This window comes from Penicillium malachiteum (genome assembly GCF_028827825.1).
Source record: "Penicillium malachiteum strain IBT 17515 chromosome Unknown utg000005l:1.0-9002435.0:326005.0-9005861.0, whole genome shotgun sequence".
Lineage (NCBI taxonomy): Eukaryota > Fungi > Ascomycota > Eurotiomycetes > Eurotiales > Aspergillaceae > Penicillium > Penicillium malachiteum.
Window position 1 is genome coordinate 2,678,007 of NW_026643099.1, and position 16,440 is coordinate 2,694,446.

At 47.4% G+C, this 16,440-nt stretch overlaps 7 protein-coding genes across 7 annotated transcripts; 5 read left to right on the forward strand and 2 right to left on the reverse strand.

Moving 5' to 3' along the window:
• Positions 1–651: 651 nt before the first annotated feature.
• N7483_010999 (uncharacterized protein) lies at positions 652–3,011 on the reverse strand (the record flags this gene model as incomplete). Its single annotated transcript, XM_057094426.1, has 3 exons — positions 652–1,568; positions 1,626–1,903; positions 1,963–3,011. The coding sequence occupies 3 exons, from the start codon at positions 3,009–3,011 to the stop codon at positions 652–654; spliced, it is 2,244 nt and encodes a 747-aa protein (XP_056940397.1).
• Positions 3,012–4,214: 1,203 nt separating this feature from the next.
• N7483_011000 (uncharacterized protein) lies at positions 4,215–5,619 on the forward strand (the record flags this gene model as incomplete). Its single annotated transcript, XM_057094427.1, has 4 exons — positions 4,215–4,382; positions 4,443–4,581; positions 4,639–4,765; positions 4,842–5,619. The coding sequence occupies 4 exons, from the start codon at positions 4,215–4,217 to the stop codon at positions 5,617–5,619; spliced, it is 1,212 nt and encodes a 403-aa protein (XP_056940398.1).
• A 1,431-nt stretch (positions 5,620–7,050) lies between these two features.
• On the forward strand, positions 7,051–8,296 carry N7483_011001 (uncharacterized protein; the record flags this gene model as incomplete). Its single annotated transcript, XM_057094428.1, has 4 exons — positions 7,051–7,243; positions 7,351–7,360; positions 7,433–7,456; positions 7,516–8,296. The coding sequence occupies 4 exons, from the start codon at positions 7,051–7,053 to the stop codon at positions 8,294–8,296; spliced, it is 1,008 nt and encodes a 335-aa protein (XP_056940399.1).
• Positions 8,297–9,031: 735 nt separating this feature from the next.
• Positions 9,032–11,282, forward strand: N7483_011002 (putative C6 transcription factor; the record flags this gene model as incomplete). The annotated part of the gene is made up of 2 exons (XM_057094429.1): positions 9,032–9,619; positions 9,678–11,282. The coding sequence occupies 2 exons, from the start codon at positions 9,032–9,034 to the stop codon at positions 11,280–11,282; spliced, it is 2,193 nt and encodes a 730-aa protein (XP_056940400.1).
• Positions 11,283–11,322: 40 nt separating this feature from the next.
• On the forward strand, positions 11,323–11,553 carry N7483_011003 (uncharacterized protein; the record flags this gene model as incomplete). Its single annotated transcript, XM_057094430.1, has 1 exon — positions 11,323–11,553. One exon carries the CDS (start codon positions 11,323–11,325, stop codon positions 11,551–11,553), a length of 231 nt encoding a protein of 76 aa, XP_056940401.1.
• A 740-nt stretch (positions 11,554–12,293) lies between these two features.
• Positions 12,294–12,913, forward strand: N7483_011004 (putative oligosaccharyl transferase subunit Dad1; the record flags this gene model as incomplete). Its single annotated transcript, XM_057094431.1, has 2 exons — positions 12,294–12,536; positions 12,668–12,913. 2 exons carry the CDS (start codon positions 12,294–12,296, stop codon positions 12,911–12,913), a joined length of 489 nt encoding a protein of 162 aa, XP_056940402.1.
• A 577-nt stretch (positions 12,914–13,490) lies between these two features.
• On the reverse strand, positions 13,491–16,374 carry N7483_011005 (putative mRNA splicing factor RNA helicase (Prp16); the record flags this gene model as incomplete). Its single annotated transcript, XM_057094432.1, has 3 exons — positions 13,491–13,847; positions 13,903–15,443; positions 15,519–16,374. 3 exons carry the CDS (start codon positions 16,372–16,374, stop codon positions 13,491–13,493), a joined length of 2,754 nt encoding a protein of 917 aa, XP_056940403.1.
• Positions 16,375–16,440: the final 66 nt, after the last annotated feature.

Sequence of the window (16,440 nt, forward strand, 5' to 3'; positions counted from 1 at the left end):
GGGATATAGGCTTAGAAGCTTTGACTTTCCTAAATAAGTAACAAGCCCCGACCCCCCCTATAGAACAGTATAAATAGCACTTATTCCATCGAGGCCAGGATAGTGCTAATCACGACATCAAGACCCATAGAACCCTCAGTTTTAGGCTATTTTCAACTTTTCCGTCGGACTTGACGATCAGCCCGATAATCACTTCTAGTTCGGAACTTTCGTGTCTACCGACGCTCCGGTTCCACCGGACGATGTGCTATTCCAGGTATATCCGTGTGGAAAACTGAGCGGCTGAACTTGAGGCGTCGAATGAATGGGGTAAATGATATTCCATTGCAAATCTCGGTCCAGTTTGCAGATACCCAGTGTGGGTTTTACTTTTATAGTTTGACTGGCTCGCTGTAGGTACCAGTGGGGGCTGTTGATTCCTTCGCTCTTCATATTTTTCTTTCGGTCTTTCGGATTCAATTCCTCGTCTGAATCAGATTCTCATACTACTATAGTACCTTATATGTAATTCATGGTAAGAAAATATTGGAAATGGCATCGGGAGTCAAGTTTTCATACGAAACAATATTATTTACATAGCAGCTAACATATTTATGATGCAGAAATTATTACGAGGTCTTTCATATCGACATCCAATTCCAAACGCCCATATCAAAAGTCTGGCAAAGGAGGCATGCCAAATATACTTCCATCTGGAAGCCAACCATCTAACTCCATGCCGGTTCCAGTCACTTGACCACCTGACGCAAGTCTCTGCGGATCATATCCAAATTGCGGCTGCAAAGAGGCTGTCTGTGGATAATTGCCTGGGAGAGACTGGTAGAACCGGCTCTGTCCATGATGGCCATCCATGGGCCACATACCAGCACCACTCATTGCGACATAACCATCTCTCATGTTCTCAATTCCTGGTACCATAGAGATGACAGAATTGACAGGGAAATTTGGATCCAAATGTGATCCAGTCATCTGAGCAGAGGGATTTGAAATCGGCCCAGGATTCACCGATGAACCGGCTGACGCCATCCCCGAAGCCCCAGTACTGGTCTCCGATGACGACTCAGTATATCGTTTCTCCAATCTCTCATACCAGTCTCGACCCTTCACTGCTACAATATTGTACCATCGTGTCGGAATCTTATATTTACCACCTCCGCTTGCCTCTCCCAATTTATTCGCCATCGCATCAAGGTAATAGCTGACATTCACGGTTTCCGGTGTCACAACCTCGCCCAAGACACCTGTTCGCACCGAGAAATGAATCTTCAGTAACGATGTGACTGCCATCGTGAAGCGCGTATACATCAGGTTCGGAAACCGACGCATGGTCTCTGCGCTGCAGGTCAAGAGGGCATCTAGTAGTTCGTGTGCGGCGTTCATCCATTTAACATTGATGTCGATACGAATTACACTCATGGGGTTGTCTTGTTGTTTTCGATTGCCGTCTCCGTCCAAGGCAGGAAGGGTGAAGTATCGGCGGTTGACAGCGTCTGGGTCTCGGTAGCCTTCTCCTACGCCAAGTTCATACATGGCGAGGACAGCTGAACGGTATTCGAGGATCATGGGCACTATGGGAAATTACATGTGAGTTTGTGCCCTCAATCAAGCTTCCGGAATCGACATACCAGTAAGCATGTTATTTTGTGTGTTGTTTTTCCATGCTTCCATTCGCTTATCAAACCATCGCAGCACTGCTTGAACGCGCGATTCTGTCAGCGGTGATGAGGCGCTCGTGTCATCAAGACCAAACGAAGACATGGCTTCATCGGTTATCCGTTGAAGCTCAAACCATACTGCCAGACGCTGATCTGACCGATGAGGTGATCGCTCCAACTGATCCACGCACTCTGCCATCCAGTCATTGAATTGGAGTAAGTTTGGACGGCGAGTCTTCATTGCGACCCTATTCAAAGTTGGTTAACTGACCCAGCTCGTGCTTTCGATATGAAGATCCTGACTTACGTTGATCCTAGATGATAACAGCCCAGAACAGCTCTAGCCTGTTCCGCCAAATGCTCATCGTGTGGTTCAGACTTCCTGCGATCGGTCTTGCTTTTGGAGACGCGTCGCTTAGATGCTAGTCCGATCTCCAGTGCCATCGTCGACGCGATGTGAGTGTACTGGTAGAACTGCAATTTCAAAGGGGAGCCGGGCGGAAAATAAAAGATGATCATCAACAACAACGCCTGTACGAGTTCTAGCGATTTCTCGCCCTCGATGAAGAACCTCTCCGAGTACAAGCGAACCATCTCACGATTGAGAACTGCCGCCAGGGCTGCATCGATTGAGATGGCTGCGGCTGAGATAATAGAAAGGAAGAGCACCGGCTTTGTCTGCCGCAGTTGGGCTGCCGTGGTACTTGATGGTAGCACTACCAACGGGAAAATAGTTGACTGTTCGTGGATGAAGAATGTCACCAGTTGTTCAGCATCATCAAGAGATATAATGCCCCGATCAACAACATCGTCGGCGGGTGGTGTGTTCGACTCAGACACAAAGTTTGCATGCAATCCTGAGAAGGTTGGAGGTGCGGAGAGCGGTCCACTTCCGTGCATGCCTGGATGTGAAGTATCGATGAACTCGGGTGAGTATGTCACAAACCCGCCTGGGCCAGCTGTGCCCCCGGCGGACTCCGGGATGGGGCCCAAATCGCTCTGAAAATCCATTTCCGCAGAGTCATTGTCTTGGGAATTCTCGCTGCCCTCGGGGGATTCAGGCTCGCTTTCTTCGCGAATCTTATCTTTCAGGAGGGAGCGCATCATGCGCATCTCTTTCTCCAGCTGGGCTACCCGAGAGTCTGTTCTCTTACGAGGCCGGCGTCTCTGCGGTGCTACGAAGATGCAGGCTTTCTTGCCTTTGGCACATCGCTGACATTGATTTGGTGTGCTTGGATTAGGAAGACAGCGGACCTTGAGACTTCGACAAGATTCACAGGACCGATTGAGTTGCTGTTGTTGCAATGAGGACTGAACTTGGCTTTGTTCACCATGAGAAATGGAAGACTCTGACATGTTTCACACAGCAGGATGAGAACAGATGAAGATCAAGAAAGGTTCAAGTTTAGATTGAGGTGCCCGAAAAAGGCGGAATAGGCGCCAATGCACGAAAATGCATCAAATTTTCACCCTGTGAGTTTTATTCGACGGCAGTATTTCGACACATCGTATCGAATGCAAGTGATGGATGTATGAATGGTGTTAGCATGAACATGACATGAAAAGCCACGTCAAAACTCGGAGAAAGATACAGTCGATCAACAGCCACAGGGATCATAGATGGCACAGATCTCACACCACGGGCTTTTCCGCGATGAGAAGAATAATAGCGAGACAAATTCCAGCCCGGCTTGGCCTTAGACATGTGCAAAATCGCCAATTGCATTCGAGGGCCGAAGCTTAAAAGCGCAAATTGTTAGGTAAGTTGAAGGTGGGCTCATCTGGTGAGAAGATTGATTGGAACAGGTTCCCTCCACTATTTTTCTTTGAACTCCACTTCAACTGTCACCCTTGCGAGCTGTGTGGTTCTGGAGAGGCTCCGTATGGGGTAGCGAGGGTCACGGTGTGGCTCCTCAGGTACGGTAGAATTTTCAGGGTCCAACGGGCCGGTGGCTGGATTAGGGAGGAACAGGCACCAACCGACAGCATCCGATACCCGTGAAACTGGGTCAAAATAAATCTGGACTTTGCACTGGCATGGGTGTAGCCTGGAAGTCGAAATTATGAGAGGTTGACGATTGTGGAGTAGAACCCTAAAGCCAAACCTGACGAATCAGGCCTCATAATCCAATAAGATAGGGTCCATTTGTTGGTGACTGTAGTATATTGGACTGGCGATCATTGGTGGGCATTGACTTGGTAGTTGGAGTTGACGGTTACGACCGATTGCCCGAATTGGACCTTGTTAGTCACCCCCTCGCTGTTGATTGCCTGTTCAATTCCCCGAATTTCCGGGATTCACCGACATAAATAAGTATAATAAGGATCGGGATATTCGGATAGTTCCCGGCATTTTAGTCTCATATTTCGGGATATCGAAATTATAGTCCTAGTTAATAGCCATCTCAACAACAGTGCTAAATAGAATCATCCGGTCTATTCAGAATTCACCGAGAATTCAGTCTCGTATAGAAAATGATCAAATATTATAAATATACCAATAATCCTCAAATTATCTCTCCATATGAAACAGTATTGAACCTCAACTTCAAAGATACCATGGACTCGGACATCACCAACTTGATTAAGCATGCCAATGCTGTGGCTGATACACTGCCAATGGGGGATCTGGCAGACTCCGAGCGTCGACAATTACTACAAGCCTGTGATAGGCTCAAGACAAAGCTTGAGACTCCATTTGACACTGTCGCTCGTCTAGCCTTCTCAGTATGTCTACACCTTGGCCAGTGCATGTGGACCCAAGCCAAGCTAACGATACCAATTTAGCCTCACCAAGCGATTGCCCTGAGACTAGGTGTCAATCTGAAATTATTCGATGTGATAGCCGCAAAAGCGGGTCATTCTAACGAGCTAGTCAGTCTTGATGAGCTTGTAGATGCTACAGGTGCGGAGGCGTCGATTGTCGGTAGGTCCCCATACATGAGATCATGCGACTGGTTCTAAGGCTGATATCTATGAATAGCACGTATAATGCGGTTCCTAGCTGCTATGTCCGTGGTCGACGAAGTAGACCAAGGCTTATATGCTCCGACGCCATTTTCGGCTGCACTGGTGTCCAGCTCGCCATTGTCGGCAGGTCTCATTCACAGGTATAGAGGCTCCTCGGATCCCAGAGATAATTATCATAACTATTAAGGAATATCGCTGACAAAATCATACCTTCAGCACGCACTTTCTCTCTGTTCTGGCAAAACTCCCCGAGTACTTCTTAACTAACGGTTGGAAGAGCCCCGACGATGCCTTTAATGGACCATTCCAGTTCGCCATCGACTCGCCTCACTACTTCGACTTTTTGAGCTCCAACCCATATTACGGACAAGCATTCAATACAACCATGGCTATGTCATTTCGTAGACGAGGTCAAGATTGGTTTGAGTTCTTCCCAGTCGCTGATCGGCTGCAAGTGCCAAGTGATGACGACCCTCTGATTGTGGACATTGGCGGCAGCCAAGGTGAAGACCTCAAGAAATTCAAGGCCCAGTTTCCTGCCCTATCAGGCAAACTCATTCTGCAAGACTTACCCGCAGTAGTGCAGGGTGCGCAGGACCTTCCTGCAGGGATCAAAGTCCAAAAACATGATTTTTTCCATGAACAGCCAGTGAAGAATGCCAAGGTCTACTTTATGCGGACTGTCCTGCATGACTGGCCGGACAAGCAGGCAGCACAAATTTTGGGGCGAGTTCGGGAGGCAATGGGCCCTGATTCTATTCTGTTGATCAGTGAATTCATGCTTCCGGAATCGGGTGTGTTGTTGTCGTCTGTTCTGTCGGATATGCAGATGATGGGTTCCTTTGCTTCCCTGGAGCGTACCGAGGCACAGTGGAGGGGGCTACTTGAGAAGGCGGGGTTCGAATTGGTTCATACGTGGTTGCCGGATGAATGCGATAGAAGTGCACAATCCTTAGCAGACCAGCCGGCATTATTCGAAGCTCGAAGGATTTGAAGGAATGAACAATGTATCATGATAATACTAGTACATAGATGTGGGGTGCACGGGTCGGACATTATTACAGTACTTTTTGACCCCTTTACCCCGTACCAAGTACCATGTATCATACAAACTAGCACAACCTTGGAAATTAGAATCAGATAAAAAGGATTACAGAAATACTAGTTGTTACATCTGAAGAGTATATTAACCTTGAAAAGATCAGGCGTCCAAGGGTCCGGAAAAACTACAAATATTTCCGTACATGCTCATGTGGACCTAACGCTACCGTGACGATGGCGCGCTTTGAGGCTGGGATTGGGGAATTAGGGGACGCGTACGCACTTGAGAGTCTGACCAGATAACAACGGCTTAGCTCCGCCGAGGCGTTTTTGGTCAGTTCAAATGTTGATTTATAAATTATTGCATAAAAAAACCCTGTACATTACTAGGCATAATCAGACTCAAAATGAATATCATGCAGCAACCTGAATCAACGATGTCATCTTAAAGTGCCCCAGGCGCCCATGTGGCTATTAATACTTCCAAGGTTAACAGCCTCCCCTGTGCCAAGTGTCGCCTCGTAGTGATTTCCTTAATCGTGGAGATGACAAGCCTCTACGATGTGGGTCAAAATGATTGTGGCGGACCACGCAGAATCTGTTCATTCGACCACGGATCAGCCGGGTTCACAGCCATCATGGGTGATAGTGCCGAATACGAATACACATCTACGTCAGCATTTCTTAGTAGGAAAGTATAATTAACAGACTTCATTGAAATTTTTGAATTCTTCAGATCAAGAATATTCAAATTTTATAAGTAACATCAATCGATCTGAATGATTTTATCTATTTATATTGTACTCTAACTGTATGAAAGTCTCGTACTAGTATTCCGAACGAACTTCCAAGATCACATTGATTAAAACCCCCAATCAGGATCTCCGAGACATAGCGGAAGGACACCGAGCGGACCCTCAGACCCTTTTTTGAACCAATACGATCTCGTACATCTGATACATTGGATCAGAAAAGTCGATCGATTACGGTAGTTTCAATCCAATTTGGTCTGAAATTTCGCTGGAATGGGTAACTGACCACACGAGATTGCTCCCGTGTCCTGTGGTCTCCGCCCCTTCTTGGCTCTGGCATCATCACGCCTTTTTGACCTCTTATTCTCTTTCTTCTCATTGTACATTCGTTTATCTCTTCCCTATTTGTGCTGTATATATACGCATTTGTCGACCTTTCCCTGCGGATTTTTTGCGCCACTCCAACCCCCCCTATTCCTTAAGCGCCGGCCTCCCGTCCCGCCGAACTCCCAACATTTGAATCACTTTTTTGGTACCACCTCGGAACTTCCTCGAAATTGTACATATCGATAGAGGAAACATAGGGAAATCATTGGGGATACCTTGTTGGATATAATTATCATTGCAAAACTATGCGATTTCAGAGCCTGAACTGGTTGAGGCTCTATGGAGTTCTCTCAGCCACCGCCATCTCGTTAACGCTCGGACAAGAAGATACGACAGAGGTTCAACAAGACGTTCAGGAACCTCACTTTATGAGTGTCAGACCAAGCTTGGCAAAGCAATATGACAGCGAACGCAAGATCCCTACAGAAAAATACTTCAGTATGTTCAATCTTCTTTCCAGCCAACCTTATCACTCCATGATCGGGGACTATCGGTATCGGGCTTCAATTATGTGGAAACGTAGACTAACTCGTCATAATCTATAGCGGAATCTAGGTATGATTCAATTTGATGCATTCAAAAGATGATAAGCCCCTCGCATATACTAACATTACTTTTATTATATAGCTTCCATTATCACTACGATGGTCGGTATGTGGTCATCAATTTTATTCCAATCTCCCCTCGCATATGCTAATATCTAATTTTAGATTCGCCAACCAAACCCTGCCAGACAATGAAGTCACCCCATACCTGTCAAGCCTAATTCAAACCTACCTGGAAACTATGGACTCAATCGGCGCGGAGACATGGATTATGCATGGAACTCTTCTCTCTTGGTGGTGGAACCAGAAGGTACAACATGAATCGCATACGAAAATGGAAATGTCTGCTAACAACATTGGCCAGATTTTCCCCTGGGATAACGATCTAGATGTTCAGATTTCGGAACCCACGATACACTTCTTGGCCGATTACTATAACTACACCGATCACCATTTCGATATCCCCGGTGTTGAAGGCGGCCGCACCTACCTCCTCGAAATCAACCCCAACTATGTCGTTAAGAGCATCAAAGATCGGATGAATGTGATTGACGGTCGCTGGATCGACAAGTCATCAGGCCTCTTCATCGATATTACAGCTGTTCGCCCCGACGACGATAAGCGCAGGCTTGGACGCAAGGAGGCGTTGATGTGCAAGGACAGACATCACTACGAAGAAAGCGATATCTTCCCTCTTCGCGACAGCTATTTCGAGGGCGTACCCGTCAAGATTCCTTACGCTTATGCCGAACTGCTTGCTGAGGAATATGGTTCTTCTTCCATGACCAAGGCCGATTTCCAAGGACATCACTTTACCGAGTCGACCATGACCTGGGAAAAGGTGCACCGGAAAGTGAAGCGTTTCTTTAAGCGTGTCTGGGGTGGTGATGAACTTCCTAAGCGGGCTCCTGGCACTGAGCCTATTGTCCACATGGATGCTGTTTGAATCATGCACCAGGTCCGATCTTCCTATACGCACGGCCCGTTTCCTCTTCTTCCTTTTTCAACATTAAATGATCTTTAGCGTGGCCATCTGGGGAGGCATCCCGTATATTTTCTTTCTTTCTCTTTTCTTCTCTCCATCTCTCTCATTTCTTTCTGCATTTATACGGCGTTGGCAGTGTTCATTTTCGATCTGAACATAATACTTGTGGTATTTATCCATGGATTGTACTAACATGATTCTGCACTGTGTATATATCATTTTTATGAGCATCAGGGTATGCTGCCATCATGTGGACAAGTTTCGCCTTTACAAGAACCGGGGGTTTATAGGGGTTAAATAACTCAAAAGCACATCTATACGTTGACTATGTCAAACATTTGAACCACTGATACTCCACTCCTTACATGGTAGTACGTAGCAATATTCAAGGCCAAGGGCACGAACCTTGGAACAGGTATATTTGGCGCAATTCCTAGGTCATAACCTTCAAATTGGAACCATTTGTAAAGGCCCCTTAAAACAAAATTTAGGCTTAAGTTCTACGAATATGTCACTTCCAAGGATCGAGGTAGGCCCAAACAGGGAAGACCTAAAGCTGAGTCACCATGTCACATGGTCTGGCCCCATCCTAAGGATGGCTTACTTCATAACCTAAGACTATCTTATGATATTGAGCGCCTCTCATCCTTATCTGATGGAAGAATATAAGAGGTGAGCGCCGACTCTCCTGAGGCCATGTCGTCATTTCCCTCAGCTTCCCCGGAGGCGTTGAACCGATCCTCCCCCAGCGAGAACTCTCCGAAGAGTGTACAACCTACTGTCCCCGCTACCGCCCCGCGTCCTCCGCCCAGCGACTCCGCTACTGCGCGGAGCTGTGTAACCTGTCGCCGTCGCAAAGTCCGCTGTAACAAGCGTTCGCCTTGCTCCAATTGTATCAAGGCTGGCACCGAGTGTGTCTTCCCACCGCCTGGCCGTGCCCCACGAAAATCAAGGCGCCAACCCGATGTTGATCTCCAAGCCCGGTTGCGCCGTCTGGAGGGCTTTATCGCGCAGTTGAGTGAGAAAGGTGCGGATGTCAACGTCTCACCTTCCCAGATAGCTGCCTCCTTCTCGTCTGCCACGACGGCCAGCACTACCTCACCTGGTGCGAAGGATTCTACGTCTACAAACATCAATGGTCAGGATGCATTGTGTCCATTTGAGGATAATGATCCCAAGAAGCTTGTGCCACGCAAGTTCGAGAATGAGTTTGGAAGACTGGTCATCGATGAAGGCCGTAGTCGATATGTGAGCAACCGGCTATGGGCCAGTCTCGGGGATGAGGTATTTACCCCCCTAACGAAACCGATATGTTGTGCGCAGCTAACACCTATACTATCAGGTACAAGAACTTCAAGATATTTTGGATCACACTTCGTCTGACGAAGAGGAGGACCTGTCTCCTGAATCCACCCCCTCAAGCACACATGAGGGCTTCCTTTTCGGTTACCATTCCTTGGCACATTCGTTGCTCGAGTACCATCCACCGTATCAGAAAGTCTCCCAATTTTGGGAAGTTTATAAAGAGAACGTCGCTCCTTTAATTACGATTCTACACAAGCCCACCGTGAGAAACCTCCTGGTTGAGGCGGCCCAGCACCCAGAGTCCTTGGACAAGAATTCAGAAGCTTTAGTCTTCACCATCTACTTGTCTGCTGTGGTCAGTTTAAAGCCCGATGAATGTTATGCAATGTTTGGAGAGGATCGAAAGATGGCAGTGCGTCGTTATCGATTCGCTGTGGAACAGGCCCTGTCAAGAGCCGGCTTTCTTAATACTCAAAGCTTGGTGCTTTTACAGGCTGCTGTCCTTTTCATAGTCTGTGTCCGTCGGGAAGATGATTCCAAATTTGTTTGGTCTTTGGATGCCCTCGTTCTGCGTCTTGCTCAGGGGCTAGGTATTCACCGTGACGGAACCCAGTTTGCGCTGAAGCCATTTGAAACAGAGATGCGCCGTCGGCTTTGGTGGCACATCTGTCTCATGGATATGAGGTCATCCGAGGATCATGGAACCGATCCACTCATTCATGAGAGCATGTATGATACTCGGTTGCCTTTGAATGTCAATGATGATGACATCTGGCCTGAAATGACCGAAGCCCCAGCAGAGCGAGTTGGATGCACCGAAATGACCTTTTGTCTTGTTCGTTGTGAGATCACGAATGCGTTACGGCGAGCGAACTATACCTGCCCTGGTAGCCGGTTTCGGATTGGAGATTCATCTCCATCTATTGAGCGCTATGAGCGACTAATTAGGATCATCAACGATCGTGTTGAGGAGCGCTACATTAAACACTGCAACGTGGAGGTTCCTATACAATGGGTCGCTGCTACAGTAGGGAGACTGGTCCTTGCCAAAATGTGGTTGATTGTTCATCATCCCATGACACGAAGAGACCGCAGCGTCCCAGTGTCTCCAGAAGTTCGTGAGGGTCTATTCACGACTGCCATTGAACTTCTTGAGTTTGGTCGAGTGCTCGAACAGGATCCCAAAACATGCAAATGGGGATGGCTGTTTCGAACCAACATGCAGTGGCATGGTGTTGCATTCGTGTTGTCCGAAATATGTGTGCGGCCAATCTGCCCTGTCACAGATCGGGCCTGGAACGCTGTTCACTCATTATACTCCGATTGGATGAATGAGGCAACCCATAGAAAGGGTATGCTTTGGCGCCCATTAGAGGCTTTGATGAAACGGGCTACCGCTACTCGGGCCAAGCAAAAAGAGGAGCTGAATCAGAAGTATGGAGAAAACAATCCACCCTCGTTTAATGCTTCTGCGCCGAATTTTACACCTGATCACCGCCACCCTCTTCATCAAACCCACCTTCCTTTGGATTCTCAGTCTATCCCGTCATCGCAGCCAAATAACATTCCAATCGCTAATGGACCTGAAAATATCGATTTGACTGGGGGGGCCTTGGGATACATTACGCAGTATCTTCCCTGATACAAATATAATGGCTCCCGCCCCTCTTGATACTGTGACAATGCCTGAGCCTGTTTCCACAAACATGCTACCAACTGGTTTACCTTTTAATTTCAATACTTCTCAGCCAGGCATGAATAACCAATTCATGGTTCACCAGCAGACTATTCCAGAAGCAGCTCCACTGGGCTGGGAAGAGTGGGATAAAGTCATGCGGGATTTCCAGGTTGACTTGGACAATAACAATTCTATTCCAGGCAATGTTTCTAATGTCACTGAGTGGTTTGTGTAATCTCTAAATCATACATCCCACGTGGTTTTTCTTTTTCTTTTGAGTGTTTTGGGTTTCATTTTGTTTTCCCTCTGGGGCTGCATGTCCTCAGAGCCAGGCGTTCTGGCAGAATCACTACGAGATCTCTATCATACCCCGTTATGTGGCTTGGCTATCTGTGGTTATATCATTCTATTTGTGTGACTATTGGCGTTTTGTGATCAGGCTACTTCTCATCTCCTCCACTCAGTCTTCATACTCTGGTCTCTCGAGTTTTAAGCTGGAATAAGATGCAGCAGTACATATAACACTTGTTTAAATAGTGAATTCCTGAAGAAAGTCATTCTACATACATTCAGCATCCAGAGTCTTGAGACGATGACCCTTGGATTTCATCTGCGAATATTAAGTGTTACTATATCACGGTTCCACTAGACACTACACAGTAGTCTAACTTTATTGAATTTTCCGTTCAATCACATTCAAATAGAAATATTAACATGTAACTTATCCTATGTTCAAACGTTTGAGATTGTTATACTCCGAGTGGGTCAAACATACACGTGACTTCATCGATAACGAAGCTCCCAGCTGGCATCATTGATACCGATTGATCTTCCACCCCCCCCCCACGCCATTGATTCTCCCCAAAACTTCCAATTTTGTCTGGAACATAGACTTAACTCTGTGTTTTAATCAAATATTTTATTCCGCGACTTTAACTTGTCAATCCATTTTGAAACCCTTCCAATTCCATCACCATGCCTGCCAAACGACACGCGGCCTCAACCGCCTCCGCACCAGCGCCTTCTACACCCATTACTCTCTCCTCTGGCCCTGCGACCCTGAAATCGAATTCCTCAGTCGTTGACATTGCCAATCATGTCTGGCAACAGTACATATCCAACACTCCTCAGCGAACATTGCTCCTGGATGCCTTCATGGCCTTCCTAGTTCTCGTTGGCGGTCTTCAGTTCCTGTACTGCGTTGTGGCTGGTAACTACGTACGTTTTCCTATATCTCTGATATTCGCAAGATCTATCTCTCTCGATTTATATCTTCACACAATCATACACCCATTAGCCTCGAAGATAGTCATTCGGTTTTACTAAGTACGAACTAACAATGTATACAGCCTTTCAACGCCTTCCTTAGTGGCTTCAGCGCTGCAGTCGGTCAATTCGTCCTCACAGCTTCCCTCCGTATGCAAACCAGTGACTCCGGCTCCGCGGGCTCCTCAAAGCCCAGTTCGAAGGGAAAGAATGCCCGTTTCGCAGATGAGGAAACCGAGGAAGGTGGCATTTCGCATGAGCGTGCTTTCGCGGATTATATCTTTGGTTCTCTGATTCTGCACTTCTTCTGCATTAACTTCATTAACTAAGGGCCTGTTTTGGATCTCGTAATTGCTTATGAGAGGGCCTGCCAGGTGGGGAATATGAAGGGAGCGAACTGGCTGGATAAAATATACTTCAAGTTGTGATGCCGGATTTTTGTCTATGCGACTAGTCGAGTTTTTGAGGGAATATTGTATCTCGTCTCTTGGCTGTGATTTTGTCTTGTCGGTTACTTGAAGTTGTTGGATTGATGCATCATACCATGTTTCTTTTTGTATAAAATATCAATGCAGCGGATTAAGTATCAAACCTCGCATCCCAGTCAGAACGTGGGAGTTCTGAAGTACTATTGTTATTAGTACCTAGATCCATGTACACCCGTGGACGTAGTATGCCGTCGAAATTACCACTCTTTTACTTAAAATAGGAGAGCTCCTGAGTCGGACATACTATTAGTACCTACTAAAGCGGCACGAAATTTGCATCATGGGTATCTTGTATTGCGAATTGACATCTGGAGGTTACCAGTGGATGCTCCAATGTATCCACAGAATCTAGATTTTCTGGTTGTACTGTACATGGAATGAAGTGTTCTCTATGCCAACTTCAAACAACAAAAAGTGATTAAAAAGTACGTCCGGGTCGTCTGGGTATCTGGGGCTTCTTCACCACGCTACCTCCAGAGCTAGCGCCAGGGCGAGATGAAGAAGACGCAGTGAGACCTCCAACCTTGCCAGGCCTCTTGACAACTGGACGTCGCACCGCAGATCCAACACCTACTTCAACCTCTCTCTTCCGTCGAGCAGGATCATTGCGTTCCTCCTCGCGTTGTTTTAAAGTCGCGGCACGCTCACGGTCTGCAGCCATTTGCTCTTCAATTTCCATGCGCTTGTTAAATTCGAGTTCCGTGACACGTCGATCCCGTTGAGAGTAACCCTTTTCCTTGACGGAGTAGAAAACACCACCAAGTTCGGCAAGCCACTATTTTTTAATTAGTCAAATGGTACATGAGTCAGAAGAGAGTGATAGCACTTACATGTGGGTCGACTGCTGTCACAGTGGACATGTATTCCTTCGCAGTCAAAATCAACTCATGGTAAACGACATATTGCGGAACGTAGCCAAGACCGTACAATGCGCTAGTTGGGTGCAAAGCCATCGTCACACTGGTACGCAGATTGATGAACTCGCCGATTCCCTTGACGCGCGCGGCTTGGTGGTAGAAACCTGAGCAAATGCATTGCCTGATAACATCCCAGTCTGTACCACAGCTGACCAGGTTCATTTTCTGTTGGTTCATAATATCATACAATTGGTCACGGACTTCCTTTGCACGTCGCAGGGTCTTTCCATGAAGGAAGTGTCTGGTGCACCAGCCATCGGAGTAACCGTTGGACTTCCATTGGGAATAGACATGAAGTAAAGTGAGATGGTCAGATTCTGGGACGAAGAATTTCTCGCGGGCTGAGTCGGACTCCTCCTGTCGCTCTTTGGGGCGATAGAAGACGTTTGGTACTGAAAGCATGGAGACAATCGTCAACATCTCCTCACTACAACCGTACTCTTCGGAAGACATGATAAGGAGCTTAGCAAGAGGGGGATCCATAGGGAACGGCGTCATGCGACGTCCGAGTGCCGTCAGTTCTCCCAGATTGTCCAGAGCTCCAAGAGACCAAAGCTCGAAGAGAGAGGTGGAAATTGTTTCCTGGGGCGGAGGGTCCATGAAATCAAAGTCCATAAGGTCCTTAACTCCGAGTGATTTCAACAGCAACACAGTGTTTGCGAGACTCGTGCGCTGAATTTCAGGAATTGTCTGTATGTACAGCTCGTTCTTGTAGGCAGTTTCGGTATAGAGGCGGTAGGCCTTTCCTGGACCTGTACGTCCGGCTCGTCCAGATCTTTGATTCGAATTGGCCTGGGAGATTGGTGTGATTTGCAGGGTATCCATACCCATACGTGGGTTGTAAACCTTCAGCTTCGAGTATCCCGAATCCACGACAAACATGATACCGTCAACGGTTAAACTGGTTTCCGCAATATTTGTGGCCACGATCACCTTACGAACGCCTGGGGCCGCTCTTTCGAAAATCTTTGCCTGTTGCTCAGCCGGCATCTGACTGTAAATAGGCAAGATGCTAAGAGGCGCGGGATCGTTCAACATCTTCAACCGCTCCTCCACCAATTCACATGTTGCTTCAATGTCCTCTTGACCTGTCATGAAAACAAGGATATCGCCTGCTCCTTGAGAAACGTGGATGGCCAAGACCTGCTTGACTGCACTGTCCACATAATCTTCACAGGGGGTGCGGGAGAAATGGGTATCGACCGGGAATGTTCGACCGGGAATGATAAATTCTGGAGCTCCGCCGTAAAAGCGTGAAAACCGTTCGGAGTTCATGGTCGCAGATGTAACAATTAGCTTGAGATCTCTTCGGCGTGCTAGGACCTTTTTGAGAAGTCCCATCAAGACATCGGTGTTCAAGGCACGCTCGTGTGCTTCGTCCATGATAATGCAAGAGTATTTATCTAGGTCATTTTGTGTTAGGGACTCTCGTAGAAGAACACCGTCCGTCATATCTGGTTCGAAAAAGAGTCATAGTTAGTTCTGTGGACAAAAATAAGTGTATATACCATGATCTGATCGATACTCACATTTGATCACTGTTTCATCACTGGTGCAGTCTTCAAAACGAATAGCATATCCCACAGTTCCTCCCAAGTCCACCTCCATTTCCTCGCTGACACGTTTCGCAACACTCATGGCCGCCACGCGACGAGGCTGTGTACATCCGATCATGCCTTGCTTCGAGTAACCGTCCTCATGGAGAAATTGCGTTAATTGAGTAGTCTTTCCTGAGCCTGTTTCACCGACCACAATCACAACCTGATTGTCTCGAATGACTCGTAGTAGATCCTCACGCACTGCAAATGCAGGGAGATACTCTCGCTGTTCGCGCAATGTTTTGCTCTTACTGAAAGCGCTGGCACCGCCCTCATCCTTTTTCAGGTGTTTCGAAAACTTGTTTCCTCTACTTTTGTATACTTCCTCCACAGGCATAGCAACGGCACTATCGCCCTCGTCCTCCTTGACACCCATCAGATTTCCTAGGGCTGTACCGGCCATATTCGTAGCTTCCTGAGCTTGCTTTTGACGCTCGCGCTGTTGCCGACGTTCCCGGACAACCTTACTCCCCTTCCGACTGAACACTGCCATGTCACTCTGCGGGTCTCGAACGGCGGAAATTGGCTCCAGCTGCTTCGTGAAGATGGTACGGCCGTCGAGGAACGGTGGTCGAAGGTCGTGGACCAGCAGGTGAACTCGGGTTGCCTCTTCATCATCTGGCATAAATTCCCCTTCCATGTTTCGTCTCTGCGCAATACCCGATGTGAGCATGCGATTTGTCTCCCAGTCGTCATTTTCTTTGCGCCTGGCATCTCGGATTTGATGTGGGAGGTGCGAGTCCCCCTTCTGTCGTTTGGCCGGAGGGCCCATATCTTCACGAGGCATTTTGACCTTGGACACCCGATATTGCGGGTCAGAACAACTTGATATTAAGTTCAAACAATATCGCGA